The sequence below is a fragment of the Glandiceps talaboti genome, chromosome 23, assembly GCF_964340395.1.
Source record: "Glandiceps talaboti chromosome 23, keGlaTala1.1, whole genome shotgun sequence".
NCBI classification, from domain to species: Eukaryota; Metazoa; Hemichordata; class Enteropneusta; family Spengelidae; genus Glandiceps; species Glandiceps talaboti.
This window is the reverse complement of record NC_135571.1, coordinates 9,878,716-9,900,583: the sequence shown is the minus strand read 5'-3', so window position 1 is coordinate 9,900,583 and position 21,868 is coordinate 9,878,716. Positions and strand designations below refer to the sequence as shown.

The 21,868-nt window shown below is 36.7% G+C and overlaps 2 protein-coding genes across 3 annotated transcripts; both read left to right on the top strand.

Annotated features, from left to right (window-relative positions):
• The first annotated feature begins 809 nt into the window (after positions 1–809).
• On the top strand, positions 810–7,408 carry LOC144452891 (sulfotransferase 1A2-like). The gene is made up of 6 exons (XM_078144094.1): positions 810–1,023; positions 2,127–2,344; positions 3,064–3,190; positions 4,064–4,158; positions 4,731–4,914; positions 6,117–7,408. Exons 1-6 carry the CDS (start codon positions 858–860, stop codon positions 6,233–6,235), a joined length of 909 nt encoding a protein of 302 aa, XP_078000220.1. The 5' UTR covers positions 810–857; the 3' UTR covers positions 6,236–7,408.
• A 1,927-nt stretch (positions 7,409–9,335) lies between these two features.
• LOC144452914 (sulfotransferase 1E1-like) lies at positions 9,336–19,017 on the top strand. Of its 2 annotated transcripts, none has more exons than XM_078144125.1 (6): positions 9,336–9,584; positions 14,550–14,767; positions 16,012–16,138; positions 16,317–16,411; positions 17,187–17,370; positions 17,907–19,017. In XM_078144125.1, exons 1-6 carry the CDS (start codon positions 9,425–9,427, stop codon positions 18,017–18,019), a joined length of 897 nt encoding a protein of 298 aa, XP_078000251.1. In that variant the 5' UTR covers positions 9,336–9,424; the 3' UTR covers positions 18,020–19,017. The 2 variants fall into 2 exon arrangements, with proteins under 2 accessions (XP_078000251.1, XP_078000252.1); XM_078144126.1 differs by lacking the exon at positions 9,336–9,584 and adding an exon at positions 12,791–13,013.
• The last annotated feature ends 2,851 nt before the right edge of the window (positions 19,018–21,868 follow it).

Here is a 21,868-nt window from a genome sequence, read left to right as displayed (position 1 = left end):
GTTAGCCATAATTCTAAAGAGGTGAAGAATTGTATAAGTGAAGGTCACTGAAGGAGACCACTCAGTCAGGCGTTAAATATATATGGTGTCTGTGATCATGTTGTGAACGACACCTTTTAGCGCAAACAAACTTTGAATGAGAGGAATCTTAAGACTTCACTGGCAAAAAAACATCAACAATAAATACCTTTACATGAGAACAAAATGTGAACCATGATGGAAGTCATTCAAGTAGCATGTAGGAGCTGAGAACGTGTCAATTGTGTAGAGAAGCTGGGAAAGGGCTTAGCCATGCATGGAATCCAATAAAAAGAATATAGTGAAGAGGAAAGGAGAGATTGAGAAACATGAAGATGTTTTTGATTTTTTGCTATTATATCTAGCGACCGACCAACCGACCCATAGTTGCTATGAAAGGTATTAAGAAACTTAAAAAGAAAGGTCAACCTTATTGTGTTTGTTTCCTTTCATTGGATAGCAATGTGGTGACTTGACCTACATACAACCTGTAGATAGTACTGTTCAGTGCTAATGAAGTGCACTGTACGTAGTCTACATATAAATACCTACTTCCATGCTAAATACGTACCTCAAGGCTACAACAATAAGTCGGGGTTATGTTGTGACTAGTGAGTGCAGCAGACAGGGGGTATCACCAGATGGACTGTACCTTTAGTCACATTTGGTATTTAGTACAGAAGAAGACAAGATAGTGATTTTTATACCGGAAGTGATAGTTGATCTTTCATTGCGTGCACACACACATGCGCAGAACTCCAAAATAACCGAGGCACATTCTACAATTAAGTCACAGACAAGTAAGTTGTACCTAGTAAAGTGATAGTGCCAGTCGAAAAATGCTAAGAGCTAATCTATTCAAAGAAGACGGGTCGTATAATACCGATACATATATCTATAAAGGTATCAAATTTCCATGGATGGCTCCCCAATCGTGTATTGAAGCCATGGAGTCCTTCGAAGTGCGACAAGACGATGTCTGGTTAATAACATTCGCGAAGTCAGGTAAATACCTAAACTAATATTTTCCACCACTGGAATCTTACCAATGTTTAAAGTATATCTCTTGCCAAACTACAATTACAAACAGTTATAGTTTGGAAGGTAATATGGGTTATGGATACGATAAATGAACATAATCTGCATATTATTTAAAAAATACTTCCGGTGTTCTACGTACTGAGGTATAGTGACCTGTGATTTACAATTGACCGAACTCAAACCTGGTATTGATCCGATGACGTAATTCATTATACGTATAAAAAAACGTCAAGGTGACGTAATGCCTGTTATGTAAACTGTTCTAACAAAGGCAGAACACAAATTGTAACGTCATAAAAGGCATGCATTGACATTAACATTACTATACTAGAATAGGTTAATCAAGGTTTTATGTAAGTAGTTTAAATTGAGTAAATGGCTTATATATATTCAGCTTGTGTCACTTAAACTCAGTCATTTCAAGATCAGGTTAAAATAAATACCATATCATCGGCTATATGTGTCAACAGTGTCTGTATTTAGATCATCTAAATATTCCGATCACGTCTTTCAGGATAACAATACATAGTACTGTCACATTTTTTTCAGGTGACCTGACATCTTCAGACTTTAGGTCGAGGTATAAAAGGGAAGCTTAACTCGCACAAAACATTTTCGTACATTTGATACCAGCATATAATATTGATCGCGTATTATGAGATTTTTAGCAATGATGTTTGAACCATTTTGGTTCTCATCCTACAAAATTAATTTTCTATTTTCCCTCATAATACAGTACCAAGGAATTTCACCAGTGAGTCCCTTTGACATGTGCTTGAGAATGTGATGTGTTATGAAACACTTATTGCCAGACCCTATTCCTGGACTAGCACTAGTATATGTTATATTACCCCTCATGATGTTATGTAGCAATGATTTCTCTCGGCTTATAGCCTTGGGAAGTAGCAAGGATTTCCCTCACCTTATAGCCCTGGGAAGTAGCAACGATTTCCCTCGCCTTTTAGCCTTGGGAAGGAGTTAGATAGATATCAACTAGTGTCTTCATAACCAGGCAGTAAATGTAGGCTTCACCATGACTATCCTTACAAGATTTGTGTTGCAAACAGGAACGTCTTGGCTAGAGGATATTGTGAACCAAATCCATGTAAGATGTGGTGTTTTAGAGAAGTATGACCCTAATGCTGATAATTCACCATATGTAGAATTTCATGTCCTTGATAAACCAAACCACCAAATATTAGCTGAAGCGCCCTCACCAAGACTTATGACCAGTCACCTTCAACCGTGCTTACTACCACCACAGTTATCCGAAAAGAAACCGAAGGTGAGTTTTTATCGTACTTCGTTGCCATTAAATTTAAAACATGTCTACTGAAGATATTGACTAATTATCGAAAAATCATTAATTATGCAAATGAACCATTAAGATTATGAGCTAGCTTGAAAAGACATGTACTTCATTACCATCAATACTAAACTATCTGAAATTTAAAACTAGCATTATAAAGATATTGTCTAAGTATCATACACGATTACTTATGCAAATTTCTCATCACGAATAAAAATTACATTAAAAACTACATCAAATAGGTATGCTTTTTATGTTTGATGAATGATGTACCAAAATATACGAATTCTAAGATATGGCCTATTTATCGTCTCACAGACAGACAGACAGACAGACAGACAGACAGACAGACAGACAGACAGACAGACAAAAGCATAGCAGTACCTTCCCTTACGGGAGGTAAAAATGGCTGACCAGAACCTAAGTTAATACACGTAAGTTTGTCCACTGAATTACTCTTATGGCATATCTACCTGATTGTCAAGCCTTCTACAGTAACTATCACAGTCACCTAGAGTATCACCATAGCTATTCTATACATTCTATTAAAACATCGCTGCTCCCTATTTAGCATGGTATTCCATGACATATTATCATCATAGCTATTCTATCAAACATCGCTGTCTCCTATTTTACAATAGTCAATTCTTAATAATATCTCACAAGTGTTAAGTGTCTTTGCTATTGTCTTCCAGGTTATCTATGTCGCCCGCAATCCCAAAGACGTAGTGGTATCGTTCATGTATCACATCAACAAAGTTCCTGTTAACGAACATTATGAAACATTTCAGGACTTTGTAGAGGACTTTAAAGCAGGGAAGCGTACGTACCTACCTAAAGTATTAAACAATACACATCCATCCACACGTGTGTGTGTGTGTGTGTGTGTGTGTGTGTGTGTGTGCGTGTGTGTGTGTTTGTATGTATGTATGTATGTATGTATGTATGTATGTATGTATGTATGTATGTATGTATGCATGCATGCATGCATGTATGTATGTATGTATGTATGTATGTATGTATGTATGTATGTATGTATGTATGCATGCACCTACACACGCATATATATATATATATATATATATATATATATATATATATATATATATATATATATATATATATATATATATATATATATATATATATATATATATATATATACTACCAAAACTATTGCGCTCTGCCACTGCGGTATAGAGCACTGTCTTAGCAGATTGCGGATACTCACCGAGTTATACATATATATATATATATATATATATATATATATATATATATATATATATATATATATATATATATATAACTATATATATATATATATATATATATATATATATATAGACAAACATATACATATATATATACAGACACATATACAGACAAACATACATACATACATACATACATACATACATACATACATACATACATACATACATACATACATACATGCATGCATGCATGCATACATGCATACATACATACATACATGTACATACATACATACATACATACATACATACATACATATATATATATATTTATTTGCGTGTGTGTGTGTGTGTGTGTGTGTGTGTGTGTGTGTGTGTGTGTTATCGTGTTCTGACGTTTACGAGATAATATATTTATCCAGGAAAACCATATATTAATGTGAATTAATATGAATTAATATGAATAACTTACCCTTAGTGATATTTGGTGAATGGCCAAGCCATGTTCTTTACTGGTGGAAGAAGAGAGACGAGGAAAATGTTTTATTTCTCAAATATGAAGATATGAAAAAGGTAAATATTTATCATAAAAATTATTGTACATCTTTCTTTAAATACTTTATCACACACACATTCTGTATAAATAGCCATATGGATGAGATCATGATGATTGTGATTTTTTGTAAATTCTGCTTTAAAAACAAACAACAACAAAAACAACAACAACAACAACAACAACAACAACAACAACAACAACAACAATGACTAAGTCTGTTTTTTCTGGCGTAGCCAAGTAAATTGCACGACTGGACTTCAACCTTAATGTATATGATTATTTCTTTGATTGAAATGATTGATAAATCCCAGAATGTAAAATTATAATAACTATACTTTTTTTACAATTGTAGCTTTTTTCTTCGCTGTCAATGAGTTGCAAGTAGAAGAAATAACAAGGAAATTGTTTTATAGTAAAAATATAAAAATGCTGGATACCCATAAAGGCCATTAGTTCGTCCATAGCCATTTTTAAATTCTATCCTATCTTGTTAACAGTACCGTAAATTATGGATGAAATTTGTTGATTTTTCATGGAAATATTTCTCGTATAATTCGATGTTTAAGTTTTATTTTCTCTTTACATAAAGGACTTGGAGTCTGCAGTTCGCAGCATTGTCACGTTTCTTGGCCATCCATTGACTGATGACGTCATTAGAGAAATAGCTAGGGAAACGTCTATCGAAGCAACAAAACAGCGGAAAATAATACCTAAAAGTTTACTGCTGAAAGGCTTTGGCATTGAGCGAAAGCAATCGCCCTTCCTTAGAAAGGGTAAGTTCTATGAAAGACGATTTATTAATCATCAGTACTAGTTAAATGGAAAGTATGATAATAATATGACGTCATTCCATTCCTCATCTGTAACACTGATGGCGCTATCGTCTAGGCAAAGTACGTTCTTTTGGCACATTGAGGGCGCTATTAGGGAGCGGAACAAGAGAATGTGTGGACTTGATTGAGCTTCCACCAGGGTAGTCTTGCTGCTAGACGTTCGGGCTTTCTTTCGATGCTAAAACTATAAGCGAACGAAGTTCGCATGTGAGGGCCTGCTCGGATGTTCCATCCTCGATAGCGTTGTTCGGCTGTGTGTCGTATTTTATCGGAAGAACATCCGAGGGCTAGCTGATAGACTACCACCAGGGTCGCTTCCACCGGGGACACGACCGACTTACGCCGTCACATGTTCGGGATAGTTATAGGTCGAGTTCAGCTTCATATGCAGAGGGGAGGGGGTCAATGAAGTCCACCCAGTGCTCCTTGGGCGACTATGCAGTGTCGCTAACGAGTGACCATCAACTTTTGTTTTTATCCGTTGTACTATTTATTTAGGCACGTTGAAAGGGGCACAGTGCCATTGATTTTAGTCAAGTCGATTTTTTCCTTTTCATAGTTTTTCTCAAGTAAGGTTAACGTTGCAAGTGCAGAGTACCAGATATTATTCAAATCATGTGTAAAATGTAGTCCTTGTAAAATAAGTGCCTACGCTTTTCCAGAGGTTTTGATTATTTTACTCAGTGAGAAGGGTTTATGTACAACTGCCGACATCAGACCGTAGACGAACGAAACACGTTACAAACAGGAAAGTAAACACATGAATTGGATTAATAACACTTGGCACAGAATGTTGGAAGTACAGGGATTTGTATTACATTCCATCATTTGATAGGAACAGTTTTATGGCCTCTTTACAGAGTTCATGTTCACAAAAACATTTCCAGTTCCCCTGGCATTTCATGTACACGTACGTAAAGAGGCCATAAAACTGTTCTTGTTAAACCATGGTATGTAATGCAAGCCAAGTGTTATTAATCCAATTCATTTGTTTACTTTCCCTGCTTGTAACATGTAGGTTCAGTTTGCAATTGTACATAGTCTGATGTCGACCTGAGTTGTATCAAGTGAGGGCTGGCATTTAACCTCTCAGATGCGACAAAAATCATGATGGAAGGGTGTTAATTTTTTTGTTCTTCCAGGTATTATTGGTGACTGGAAGACAACATTTACAGTTGCACAAAATGAGGACTTTGATAAATGGTATAATGACGTCATCGGCGACAGTGGATTGACCTTTGACTTTACATGTAATTCATAGAGTGTGGTACCCGGATATAAGCATGACCATCAATGGCCATAGCTAGAGTAAACTTGGAAAAACGTGAACATATCGCTCGTTCTATGAATATTATTGTTAAATTGAAGCAAGAGCTGATTATATCTATACATGCTGACTAGTTTATAACACATCGTTTTCATATAGCCTTCGGAGACTGGCTTACACGTATCACGTGGTATGGACATAGTGACCTCAATTTACATATAGTGGGTTCTAGTCACATTCCGTTTTCCCTAGGGTAATATTCAAGACATGTAGCATGGACGTCTTATCGGGAATTTGCCTTGACTGTTGGAAGAACATATTCCTGAGAATGTGCTATAAAACACTTATTGCCTAGTAAATGCCATAAATTACTCCTCATGTTTTCAGACACGGGAAATAGTTGCTACATATAAGGGACGATCGCAAGATGTCGCACAAGCTCAACAAACTAACATCGTTTAGGTCACCCCCCCCCCTTCCTCCCCCTAAACGAACATTCACAAGTGCAACATCAAACGTACATATATGATGTAAACCATGATGAAATATGTAGCGGTCACAGCACTACGGTCGATGTAATGTAAAAACGTGATTATAAACACATTAAAATACTACCAGAAACCCAGCACCGTATCTCACATTAGAAGTAAATTTTATCATCACATTATCAACATCTCTGTAGTAAATACAAATTAAAGCTGTTATCAATGAAGGGTGAAACTTTCCCTTCGAAATTTGGTTAGAAGAGCGAAAATAAAGTTCAGCAATCGCATTAACGCCAGACCCCCCCCCCCCTAAACGAACGAAGTGCGCTTACTGATGACCTAGACTGTAATTAATAAGATACGTCGTGACGTTCCGCCCTCAATGGCCTCCTCTCACCTGGGTACCTCTCTGGGAGGGGTTGGCCGATGTGTGAGGGCGCCCTGTCACGGCGTACCTTGCAAACTGATGAGCTTGTGCAACATCGTGATATCGTCCCTGGGTAATAGACGTCTACTAGCTATAGCGCCCTTATAGGCAGGCAATAATTGTATAATAAGATTTCCTCAAAGAATTGTAACAATGTCAGACTCAATATAAACTTATCGCCTTATAAAAAGACATTAAAGTGACATGGTTCTCCAACCACAGGGAGCTCATGCTCATTTAGTTTTGTTTACAAATACAAATAAACACAAACAAACAAGTAAACAAACAAACAAACAAACAAACAGAGAAACAAACAAACAAACAATCACAAATATAAACAAATTAACCGATAAATACATGAATAAGCAACAAACAAACAAACACTACCCCCCCCAAAAAAAAATAAATAAATAAAAAATAGGGTCTCTCCATTGGTGACTATTTTTGGGGTAGTGTTTGTTAGTTTTTTTGTTGTTGTTTACTCATGTATTTATATTTATTTTGTTATTTATTTGTTTGTTTGTGTGTTTACTGAGCCTGAGCTCCCTGTGCTCCAATATCACATAAACAGAGATCAGTAATCTACATTAATACAAATAGTAATCCACATAACACAAGATAAAACAATATCAAAAACAAAAAATACCACACGAGTAAAAGATGTCGTTAAGTCTCACATAAAAATTAACAAGAGAGAAAATTTCTTAAGCTATGGAAATATGTAGGCCATAAAACAGACAAAATGGTAGTCTAAGAATATGTATTAAGCGTTATAACCGCCATTGCGCATGCTCTATCATTGCTGAAAACTCTCGATGATCCAAGCCGGAGTTGGATCTCTGTCAAAGTCTTACAAAACGTTGCATGGTGTAAATCAGCGATCGTGATAGGATGTGTAAGATGTGTGTTGCCCCCCCCCCCTCCTCCCCTTATTTGAGTATACGTATATGTGCGCTGCCCTTTGGGGTGCGTTTTCTAGCCCTTTGGTCTAAAATGGGGTCTGTTTTTTTTTTCAAGCTGAAGAGTCTAAAATGGAGTTCTCTTTCCATTATTTTTCATTTTGCTTGGTCAAAAATGTGGTCCATTGCAATTGTCCTTTACTAAATCAGGATTGCCATTAATTGTCCCAAAATGTTGCCTCCTAAGGAAAATGTATTTTGTCTAAACTTTCATCTTTTTAAAAACCTGCAATAGTCTAAAATGGGGTATTGATTTTTGGTCAAAGTGGGTCTAAAATGGGGCCTGGGGTTTCAACACTCAGGCTGGTTACACACCCCTACCAGAGCTGGCCATTGGCACTGCCCCCGAGGTGTATTACTCTCTAGTCAAACTATTTACCGTTTATTTACGTGTAGACGTTTGAACTTTGACCTCTTAATGTACTTTCCTCGGAGCACGTAAAGACGCTGTTGTTTGCAGCAGTGCAGAAACTCTATTGTACACGACAATTGCGAGGTCGAAATGCTTCGTGTGTTGGCCCTGTTTATTCAAATTGTCAAATTGACGGCACTGTCGTGTTTGCTCCGAGTCAATACGATGGTTTTAGTCTTAGACCGTGTACAAACGAGTGTTTGCACAGTCATGATGTGTGTGTGTCGTCTGTTCGCAGACCACTACATACGAGTTTTGCTATATTTGTGAGATTGTGCATACATTACATTGTAGTACGCCATATTCATGCAATGTCAAAATTTAACGTTGTTTCTTTACACGGAAAAAAGAGAAAAAACTCGCCGTTTATAAATGCTCACAGTGAAGTGAAGCAACACGTTATAGATTTTCCATACATTGTGAACTATATTTAATTTAGGAACGTCAGCTACAAAGAATACACGTTTCTCAGTGATAAAATGTGAAAATTGTTGTACCATATTTCAAGAAATAACATTTCAAAAGTTATAAATTAAAAGAATGGGTGTAATCGTATATGAGTTTATCTTACAATGATACGTTGTCATGGATATTGTCTGATAGATGCAGCCACACTTATCATTTTCGGCATATGTATTTAAATGTCTTTTTCTCAGGAATTGACCTGTGACCTGTGGTGTTGGAGATGTAGGTATCTTGTTTGGTTATAGCGAGACCGTGTGCAATTCCAATACCCGCAAGTATGACCCCAACAAAATTACCCGGCATGACACAGCAAATACTCATGCATATTTATACATAATTAGCCATTGTCATTTTGAGCCAAGTTGTCTAAATGCGGTGTGTTCGGCTACATTCAGCCCAAGCTTGCCTGTAAGTCGAAGGAACTGAGATTCGAGGATGCTTCAAATAAAGAAGGCCGACGGGACATACAATACAGACTCTCACACATACGATGGAGTCAATTTCCCCTGGATGGCGGCAGAATCTAGTCTGGAAGCTCTCAAAACATTTGACGTAAGACCGGACGATATTTGGGTTATTACGTACCCTAAATCAGGTATGTAGCATTAAAAACTGGCCTTAGTGGGCATTAAGAAAAATATACAAAAGCTCAAGAAGTAAGAAGACCTGAAACAACTACCAGGACTTATTTACACAACCTACCAAATATTTCATGTAAGCGTACAATATACATGTACTGAAAAACCAGCAGCTGACAACCCCCCCCCTCCCCCTAAGGCTTATGATTCGTACATCATGTACATTGGCCAAATTTGGAAAATTGTACATCAAGTACAAGTTCTTTTCGATAAAATCCGGGGTAGTATATGTTTAAAGGTCACTAGAGGTGAAATAAAGTATTCAGGGACCACAAGGTGATTTTTTTCCATTTGATTTTTCACTTGGCGTGAGCCAGGATAGTTTCACTACACGCACGCGGCTTTCAGCTCATTGCTGCTGTTCATACCACTTGAATAAGACCCACCTATGTGGTTGTCTCGATAACCTTAAGCTTACAATTTGCAAAGCTGCTGTAGTTGAAACGAGGACACCTTTACAATTGAAATTTCCATTGTTTGACCTCATAGTCAGAAGAACACTTCACCCCGCCTCTAGCTGTCAAAATGTTGACTCAGTGTTTGACATCAATCTATTAAAATCCGATGTAGATGTCAGTTAATCGTTCATTGCTATTTTACCTTCGTTATTTTGCCTGAATTGACCTTCTTGGTACATATTTACATTTTTTAGCCTCAGGCTAAAAAATGTAAACATGTACCAAGAAGGTCAATTCAGGCAAAATAACGAAGGTAAAATAGCAATCACGATTAGCCGACATCTACATCGGATTTTAATCAGATTGTGTTTGACATGTACAGGATTAGCAGTCCTCTACCGGAGCTAATATTAAAGTTTGTGGAGCAGGTGATAACCAACTCCTTGTCTGAGTTGCTGCTGAAGTCTCATCAGTAACGGATAGTGTAAGACAAAGGGGATTTAGAAGGTGTGAATTGGGTTGACCTTTGTAGTTCAAGTAAAATCAGTCCAGCAAAGTCAGAAACCATATGCCTGCACATGGAAGTATAAGGGGAGCCTCCATGGTCTGAAGATGATATGCAAACTAGTTTGCCAAAATTACGAGGAGAACTTAATTACGGAGAAAAATAGTTGGAGCGAGTAGCCAAAAATAAGTCATACTACTGTACCGCGGATGTAGTAGTGACTGCACAGTAGGGCAAAACTGTTACCATTCCAAAGAGACGGTAAACGTTTAAAAAACGAATTTTACCGTACTTTTATCTCAGTATTATCACCACCTAGCCTGGCAAGGGGCGACACAGTTTGTGTACTTTATCCTAATCTAGTCTATAGCAAGGGTGAGATCGAGATTAGTCTAGCTGCTAGACCTCAGGCGTTCGGGTTGTCGCCCTCACTAGCGACCTTCGTCGCCTTGACAGTGAGCAGAAAAGCCCGAGGGGTCTAGCAGCAAGACTAGGGTGAGATGGGCTAAAATCTGCCATCCTGTGACGTTGTCACAATAGACACCAGTGGAAAGATAAACAACGCGGCTCCGTCTTCTTGTTGTTTATCTTTCCAACGGTGTCTATTGTACTGTATACATACATCAAGAAAACATACTATACGTGTCTATTCACCGTCTGAATATCGCGTGCCAATATGAACACATTTCATTCACCTAGTGCGTATAACAATACACGTACATGTACATGTAACTTTAACTTTCTAGATATCATAAAATGTCAATGTCAATGTTATCATAAACCATAGATCACCCCGTACGGTCTATCATAAAATCGATTTTATACACCGAATGAATCCATAGACCCAACACTCGTGTAGGGTCTATGTTGAAACACATACAGTATAGGGAGACTGAACCATGCGGTACCCCGGGTATGGTATATAGTATATATACTACAGGTATGATATGTGTACAACTACAATACCACAGACAAGTAAGAAAACTGTGACAATACATGTACCCGTCGGATTCACACTACCATACAAAAATAACGGATACACATTCACAGTCTCACAGAAAAACAATTTTTTTACAGTCAGTTATAAGGGAATATAATATTATAGTTTTGTCTGCCTCTGTATGTATGTATGTATGTATGTATGTATGTATGTATGTATGTATGTATGTATGTATGTATGTACATTGTATGTATGCATGCATGCATGCATGCATGCATGCACGTACATGTATGTATGTATGTATGTATGTATGTATGTATGTATGTATGCACAAGTCATAACGTCTTGAGGAACGACCAACCCTGTATCGTGACGTGCAGCCTCTTTGAAATAGAATGATCAAATGTAGCAAATCTGACATAAGATATGTCTGCTGTATACTGGAACGAGGAATTATGGGAAAACAAACAAACTAAGGAGCTCCCAATCTGCGTAAACAATAATGCTGACTCGGAGGCTATTGCTTGAAGCAGTTAAAGAGTCCAACAATATATACTATACTTTTTGGTATTTCCCAGAATGCTTCGGTGCAGTGTATAGTAGGTCTCATATGAGCAGAGTTTTTGCCATTTTTGATATAGAGAGACTGTGAACTTAGACTGAGTATCAATGCGATGACTTTTTGGGCTCCTAAGTTAAGAATAAAGAAGTGCATCTAAGATCAAGTCAGGCTCGTCTTTGTTCCGCCTTTATTAAAACTTTTAGAAATATACTTTGATTATGGAATATTCAACGAGTGCTGGCGCAATGGGGTGGGGGTCATCTTTTAGAAATTGGAAATTAGGGAGGGTTACATTTATTTTACCTCCTTGTGCTATATACCCTTGGATTATTTTGTGATTGTGGTATCCGACTGCTGCCACAAGTGCTACGTTGCTATGGTGACAACACTGTAATGTAATATATAAACATATCAGTCAGATTCTAATGTTGCTGACAAATAATACGGGAAATATATTCAAGTCAAAACGTTGCTATATTTAGCCTGTAGACAGGAAAAAGGTATAAGAAGTACTGCGCGTCCCTATGCTACAGACCAGAGTTGATTTCTCTCCTGCAATTCCTGAAAACTTCCTTACATCAATTAAGATATCTGGTGGCTTATGTCACTCGTATATATGGGTCAGTGAGTGACTGTGTGACGCTGACCCGACGATAACCTAAGCTTACACGTGATGACACAGTAAACTCGCGTGTATGTCTACATATGTACCATAATCATACACGGTCTTTTCGAATGTGATTCTCTAAACGTTTCACTTGTTAAGCTACGTTGAGGTCAACCTTGAGTGCGTTATAAGGTAATTTATACGAGGATTTAGAATGCTTAAAGTAAAGAAGGCCGATGGGACACACAATACAGACTCTCACACGTACGATGGAGTCAGTTTCCCCTGGATGGTGGCAAAATCTAGTCTGGAAGCTCTCAAAACATTCGAAGTAAGACCGGACGATATTTGGATAGTTTCATTCCCTAAATCAGGTACGTCCGTGACAACATTAATCTCTGGTCTTCCTGCGGCTATTTTGTTATTTTAGAGAACATCGGTAACATCTACTAGGTGCCATTAAAGCGATATCAAATCCCTCCTGTCACCGCCGTAAAATACACACACAGGTGTATGTATGTAAGTGATAGTGTTCGGTTCTTCCCTCGGTCGCTTATGCATCGTACTTTACATCGAACTAATTCTATGATCAGCGGTCTACATCAGATAGTAGTAATAATACAGGTTCTAAAACTTTAGGCCACCCTTCCCCCAACTTGTGAGGAACGTTCCAGTAACTAGTTTTCAAGTCGGGCCTAACTTTTGAAAAGGTATACGTCGGCATTTGTTTCGAAAATTGAACATAAAATCGAAAATTGTACAAAAATCGGGCGAGTAATATGATCACGTGTTCACCACGTGATCACAATATACATGGTAGAGTACGTACAGTGTGTTACACTATGTATCGTAGAAATGTGTGATAACATCAAGGATAAACATATATGTTTTGAGTTCATAACATGACCAGCCTTCAGATTCGAAGGGAAAGGTTACATGATATGCCTCAAATGTGTAAGTATTAATATGCCGCTGGCCAATGAATGGAATGTGAAGGGATAACATTTCGCTAGGGATGGGGGAGGACCACTACTAGAGCGACTCGACAGGTTCACAGGTTCAACCTGGTTATTCACGCGAATATTAAACTACCCGACATGCTACCAAATTGTGTGGGTTGATGTAGGAATTTAAGACAACAACTTTCCATCTTTAATCTTCAGCATAAAACAAACATAGTTTGACAGTGTGTAATCAGAAGAATAATAGTGAAATAATAGTAATGCAAATAAATAATAGCATTTGCTCATAACATACAGAATGTAAATAACGTGACGTCATTGTAAGTCTAGGTATGCAGCAATTATTGCAATAAAATTCTTGTTAAAGGCCAATATTTCAATCCCAGGTTCTCGCATTCATGTTGTATGATCAGAACTAGAGCTGCAGGGGAGGATTACATTAGACATTTTTTTTCTGGGACTAAAGTTTTCTGTAACTCAGACAGACAATTATTTTTTTTCATACCCAAAGAAAGCCTTCAGTAATTACAGGGGGTGGGATAAGAACGGAGGGGGGAGTACCTTTCATAAACCGCTTCTCGCGATCGAGAGGGTCATATATTTTAAAAAATGGAATTAGGGGACGAACAAATTTTACTTTGACTCATTTCATTATCTAACTTTGCATAATGATTTTGACTTACCATTGCTGTCACTGGGGACAATCCCCACTACTGCCACATCCCACCACTGCCACCACTGTATCGTAATATCAGAATATACCAGTGAGCTGCTGACAGCCTGGTTATGGTGCGAGGAGAGGGGCGGGTCTCTTAGGAGTCAAGGGGGGACGACGTTGTAATTAGACATCGAGGACTAGTATTAGCATACAGTAAACCCCAAACCATTCGAGTTACAGGGTACCCTTCTTCTTGAAAGGAACTAAAATATATTTTCTCTAAACATCAGGTACTACATGGATATCAGATGTCGTCAACAAAGTACTCCTGAAAAGTGGTCTTGGTGGAGTTGCTGACCCCACAGTTGACAACGCAGTATATGTAGAGTTCCATATTCTTGAACGACCAAATTACGAGTTACTAGCTGAAGCGCCCTCACCGAGAGTTATTACATGCCATGTTCCTCCATCTATGCTACCACCGCAACTATTTGAAAAGAAACCACGGGTAAGTTGACATATTTGGGAGTTTCGTATTCGTATGTATAACTATCCTACTCAGGTTTATTTATTTCTACCTATCACATGTACAGCCATTACAGAATGGAAGAACAGTTTTAGAGTGTCTTTTTAAGTTGATGTCAGTTTCCACATCCAGTATTTCTCGTGAGACTTCAATTTGCGATTTTTATTATTTTTTTCTCGAATACGTAAAAAAAGTTTAGGGTTGGATGTAAAAAAACTAGGTGGGGTCGGCTAACCGGAACCAAACAATTATTTTTTTAGGCCTTACCGGTATAATCCAAAAACTATACAAGGTAAAGTCCATAGATAAGTAAGTAGTTTTTACAGACGTGAAATAGTACAGCATATTGCAGGTTAGTGTTCACTGGCTCTGTTTGATACAACCACACAGAAACCAATAAGAAACTTCACATAAGTGTTTGTGTTATGTCGCCATCAACAAACGAACACACGTTAACAAAATCGACTAAAATCTTCAAAGATTTCTTGACTAAATAAAAAATAACAATTCTAATGTCAATCATTGTATATACTGTAACCATGACAACTAGAACTGGACTACATTATGTGTATTCATAGTTACAACTTTTCGACCAAGGTCAATGTCACATAATTAACAATTACGCGAATCACGTGATATGTAAGACTACATTAACATATAATACATTTTAAAACTTTTGAATTTTAGATAAAAACATCTGCAAGGTTGACAAGACGTGAAGTATAAATCAGATAAAAGCGTGATGTAATCGGATATGATATTTTAAATTTTAAATAATTAAATAACTAAAATAATTCAGGCAAACTAATTAATTCATTATTAATCAACTGATAATCAATTCTTTAATTAATTAATATTTCATTCATTCATCCATTCATTCATTCACTCATTCATTAAGTGTTTCACTGGTACTTGATTAAGTAACTAATTAACTGATTGATTAATATAATTAATTAATTGTTTATTTTTTTTAATTCCGCGTTATTTAAGCAAATATTTATTTAAATATTCTTTTGTTTATTATTCGTTTATTATCATAGTCAATGATTTATTTATTTATTTATTTATTTGTTTGTTTGTTTGTTTGTTTGTTTGTTTGTTTGTTTGTTTGCTTGTTTGTTCGTTCGTTGGTTCATTCGTTCGTCCATCCGTTCGTTCGTGCGTTCGTTCGTTCGTTTATTTATTTATTTATTTATTCATTTATTTATTTATTCATTGTACTTTAGATTCTCCACGTGGCTCGTAACCCCAAAGATGCCTGCATTTCATATTTCTATCATATGAATGTAGTGCCTGTATTGGAGTCCTGTGAGTCGTTCGATGATTTCCTCGAGCAGTTTCTCACTGGGAAAGGTAAATAATTCTAAATTGACTGCAAAAGTAAAACAGTAGCTAAACGTACACAATTAATTTCCTCATAACTGTTGATAAAAGAAGGGGGTATATAGCCATGATCAGGATTTGGATGTTGGGCCATTGCTATACCACACATTGTTAGGACAAACCTTATTTATTTGTTTCTCACTGACAGTGCAGTTTGGATACTGGCCTACCCATGAGATATTTTGGTGGAAGAAGAGACACGAGGAGAATGTTTTGTTTCTTAAATATGAAGACATGAAGAAGGTAAATACATTATTACGTATGTACCAGTTGTTACTTGCATTTGGTGTGCAGGCAAACAAGTATAATTCCACTCCAGTGCAATATTGATACATAAATTATGCATATCTGTATGCAAATAAGAGGGCATTCGCTGCATGTACATGCAGTCACGTGAATATAGCAGAACCATACAGCTAAATTGATTTCACTATTCAGATCTTCAAGGTTCAAAATTTACAGGCCCAACATGATGGAACAAAGGTATAGCATGCGGTGTGGCTTCTTTACAAGATGTCAAACTTGAATATTAAGTAGATATTTTATAACCCAGAATCATATGTAATAAGTTGATAGCAAATGTACATATGGCAGAAATAAGCACTACTGGACTATTCTTTATTATACCATGCATGAGCCAAGTTGAAAAAAATGGAATATATACTCTGGTCGTTCTACGTCACGCCAACGTGCTTCTATGTCATGACAACGCGTGTCTACGTCACTGGTTCTGCAGTGTTCCAAATAAGAGTCAGAATGTTTAAAATAACCATTATTTTCCTGATTTTTGTTTGATATTCCTGGCCTGGTATAATTATAATATTCTCCAATATTTTTCTTCATTCAGCCGCAAAATATATACTCGTGACCTAAGGGTTAAAACTGTACTCGTCTACCGACTCGTAGTGACAAAGGCCCCTTAGGTCACTCGTATTTTCCTTGGCTGAAAGAAGAAAAATATTGGGGAATAACATCTAATTATTCACCTTATGATTTTCTAAGACATACTTTTTTTCAGGACTTAAAAGCAAGTATCTCAAAGGTCAACGACCTATTTGATGCCAAGTTGAGTGATGAAGAGCTCGAGACAATTGCTCAAGAAACGTCTATTGGAGCAACTCGTCAACGCAAACAAAGACCGAAGGATTTTTTCCTGGATGCGTTTGACATGGAAAAAGACAAGTCACCCTTTGTAAGAGAAGGTGGGTTGTAAGTTCTTTAATATGCGAGGGTTACAGCGGGTATCAAAATACCGTTCAACGAGTCTATTTGAGAGTCTACCTTGCAGATATCGATAAGAAACCACACATGCTACACTTTAATAGCAAGATCGCAACTTATTGTCTAAAAATGAAATAAACAATTTTAACCCTTTCATTCCTAGAGACGACATTGGCATAAATAGAAACTTGATTGTAAGAACATTTTCTAAAATTTAAGAATATTACTTCATTGGGAAGTAATATTTCTTGAATTCTGATCTAAAATAAAGTTGATCTTTTTCCAAAAATTACAGAGAAACAAGAATTTTTGTTCAAAAATTTTGGCGGGAAAGTTTCTAGTCCTGAAAGGGTTAACCAAAGTAGACACGCTGGCACCAATGTGTTGACGTCTTCATGGTGGCACAACAGTTTACTTCATTTGAAAATCACAATTACAAAAAGTAATATAGTCAATCGGCATGTACAGAAATTACTATAACCCTATATAAACTTGATGTCGTATAATTTACTTTTAGGTAAGGTTGGTGGTTGGAAAAATCATTTGACTGTGGCCCAAAACGAGAGATTCGACGAGTGGTACAAGGATGTCACTGGTGATAGTGGATTGACCTTTGACATTAATGGATAAAGTGTTCTTGAAACGGACATGGTGTCTAGGATGTATGGTTTTACCCATCAGTTGGACGCCGAGGGTTGTCAATGGCAACAAATAAATAACTTTAATTTTCCAGCCTGTAGCATTGGGATTCTAAGTAAAATTAATCGGGTTACTATTTCTAAAAATTACAAATGTTTGAAGACATGAATTGAAAATGAAATTTGTAGCATATGAATATGAATTAAGTTGAACTGTTGAGGGCGCTATACTGAAGGGTAATACTTTAAATAAAGAGTGAACAGAACAATATTGAAGATAATATCCTAGTTGTACCTAAAAGTGAAAAGATCAATGTTTCAAATATTCTTCAACTAGTCGAAGGTACAATGAAAATCGACCTGATCTACCTTTAGAACACTCGAACCGGAAGTGACGATAACAGAAAAGTATGCGCAGTGAATTATTAGCAACCCACTTTAAGTGGCCATACGCAACATACAACACGCGTACATCCACTTTCTTGATGACTGTATGACAAACAAGTGCATTTGTACCTACCAAAAGTAATACTGCAATTTGTGCTGTTCTAATCTACATTTATCCATTTTTATCATCGGCACTATTTTACGGTGGCGGTATACTACACTGGACTAAAGATGCACTTAGAGATGGGGCTGGCGTGTAAGGTTTTGTACACTAACACTAGATGTATGCTGAAACATGTGCAATAAGTCTTCGTCGAAAGTATAGACAAATATTGTGCACTAAATGAAAAGAAAATTTTCCAACCATGTATTGTCATCCGCAACAGGTCACATATAATTTTAATACTGGAAAATGTACTGACTGTTGACTTTTAAGATCAATTTTAAATCTGATGATATCAGGTGATAGGTAGTTTTTGATTAATGGGATAGACACTTGAACCTCATGGGCTTGAAATTGGCTATACTTGTTTACAAATAGTTGTTTTTGTTTACTGTTTATGTTCATTCTTTCTTTCTTTACAAAAATTTCTGTTTTGTCTGTTTACTTTCTTTGCTCTCTTCAAAGATATCTTTTCCCTACATGGTGTCATGAAATAAAGTGATGATTTTAAAATCTGGTGTGTTTTTATCTAAAGCGATAAACCACCTCCTGCTAGCTATACGATGATTGACGATCTTATTAATTAATTTCATGAGTTAGTTCTACTGAGCGCCCTCAACCTGTGACCCTTCCTCGTCCCCATTCACCATGATTCTTTGTTGGCTAATTGAAAAGGTGGGCCTTCGGAATAGGGGACTTGCAATCCAGACTGAGCATGCTCAGACGCAAAGGACTATGGGATTATCTGTGGTTATCGTAATACCTAATCTGGAGCTACTGATACAATTAGCCTCCCACAATGGTCAGGGCAACTATGAATTGATCATTTCTGTTTACAAACAATGTAACAACATTGTTTACAATACTAATTGATTAGTATTTATTATCACTTTTCCCATGATGCAGCATTCAACATGGCGGGTTTGCAAGTTCCCTATTGGTAAATTACTATTGATACCATAGGACAAAATATGAATAATCAATTTTGTTCTCGCGATTTTCCGGCTTTCTAATATCATTTTCTCTATTTCAAGTAAAGTTTTTGAATATTGTTTCCTCTCACTTTGTTTTCCCTATTTTCTACTGTTACCACTGTCTTATCAGAGTTTACCAATTTTGCATTAATTAGTTGATTGCTAATCCTAGAATAAACTCACGGGCTAATTGCCCCAATTAACACATTGTCACTGAGCAGTGAGTGTAATCATCTACCGATCCGACTAATGGCATTACACGGATCCTCCCTTCCTTCCTTCCTTCCGGAAAGTCGCGAGAACGAAATTGATTATTCGTCCTTTACCCTACAACAATGTTCGACCAACTGTATCTCCTAGCCTGTCTCAAGCTGTGCTACAACTACCTACTAGCGGCAAGTTTCTCTATTGATCACAGTGTAATCTGCCACTCCCTGGTGTAATAATTAGTGTACATTTCACCATGGCCAGTGGTGTTTTAAGTAGAATCTTCAGGATAGGGACAATGTGAGATATCTTTTGTAAAGTTGTATTGTGTTCTAGTTGCTAATTTAACATCAAATGTTGGTGTTGTTTGTTTGTTTGTTTGTTTGTTTGTTTGTTTGTTTGTTTGTTTGTTTATTGTCTGAGTGAAGTGAGTAAGTGTATGTGTGTCATATTATCTGTGCAGTGACTTGTCTCAGTTATAACAAAATTATTTACAATTAAACATCAGGGAGTGAAAGATTACAATAGAGAAACTTGCTGCTAGTAGGTAGTTTTAGCACACCTTGAGACAGGCCAAGAGTTACAGTTGGTCGAATATTGTTGTATGTTGATACTGATAGCAACAGCATGTCGAAATCTGTTAAAGCTCTGTTATTCGATCCACCGACCGAAGCCAGTGTGGTAACAATCTCTCTCATGATTTGAATAAAAAAAGAAATAGATTTGTGATGTTTCAGTAAAGGAAGTAACGTAGCCAAAGTTACGAAATAATGGAATACAATTTGTATTTATTCAAATGCTCTTGCTTTTCAACTCGTTCAATATTTCGGGAAATGTACGTACCCACATGTTGTCGTTCACTGAACAGCAGCACGTGATCTGGATTCTGAACATCCGACATGAAAAATTCATTTAATTAAATAAATGTGAGCGCAAATTATTGCAGTAATTGGAGGATCGAAATAGTTTGCACCCACACTTCCTTATATGGTAGTACCGGATGAAAGTCTTACAATGGCCTACGTTTTAAAATGTGTCATTTGGCTCGCAATGCTCAGTTTTGTACGATGTCTCACAGTCTATAGAAGACGTTCTCTTACAGGTAAGTTATGTTTCTACACGATCTAGAATAATTTAGACCATTTTTAGAACAACTAAACTGATAAAGTTCAGTAGTGCTATAGGCATGGCAAAGTGTGTGTATGTCTGTATATGTATGTATGTATGTATGTATGTATGTATGTATGTATGTATGTATGTATGTATGTATGTATGTATGTCTGTCTGTCTGTCTGTCTGTCTGTCTGTCTGTCTGTGTAAACAACTTAAAAATTGAAAACCGCTGGATCGATTGCCATGTTATTTGGTGGGTGTATTACCTTTGGTGTCCAGTTGAGAAATTGTTCAAATCAAAATGATCTTACCACTGGTATGTGGTTCGGGCCAAAAAATGTGATTTTTGGTCAAACAACTTAAACTCAAAAACTACTAGGCAGATCGGTCTGAAATTTGGTGACAACATTCTTAAGGATGTTTAGATAACATCATTAGTGATATGCAAATTATGGCTAACAATGTGTCTTTTTTGTCAAAAATCTTTACTTCAAAAACTACTCAGCAGATTGGTCTGAAAATTAATGGGGATGCGTCTGGGGGTGTATAGAAATATTAAGCATATAATAAGCTCATCAGTGATATGCAAATTGGTGTAAAAATGTGAATTTTGGTCAAAAACTTATATCTCTAAAAGTACTTTGTCAATGAGATTGAAACTTGGTGAGATGTTTCTAAAAGTGTTATTCTGCAGATTTCCTTCAAAGCATTTTGACACAATTAGCCCTAGCAACTATGACCACGCCCTTAGCAACAACCAAATGGCAGTATATTTTGGTTAAAAAACAACATCATCAAGCGAGTAAACATTCAAAAAATGTATGAAAATATCCTTAGCAACCATGACAACGTCCATAGCAGCAGCCAAACGGTGGTGTATTTCACAAAGATAACAACAGGGATTAATATACAAGTGAATGAACATGCAAAAAATGTATGTAAATTTGCAACAAGACCACGCCCATGGCAACATCCAAATGATCACATATATTGCAAA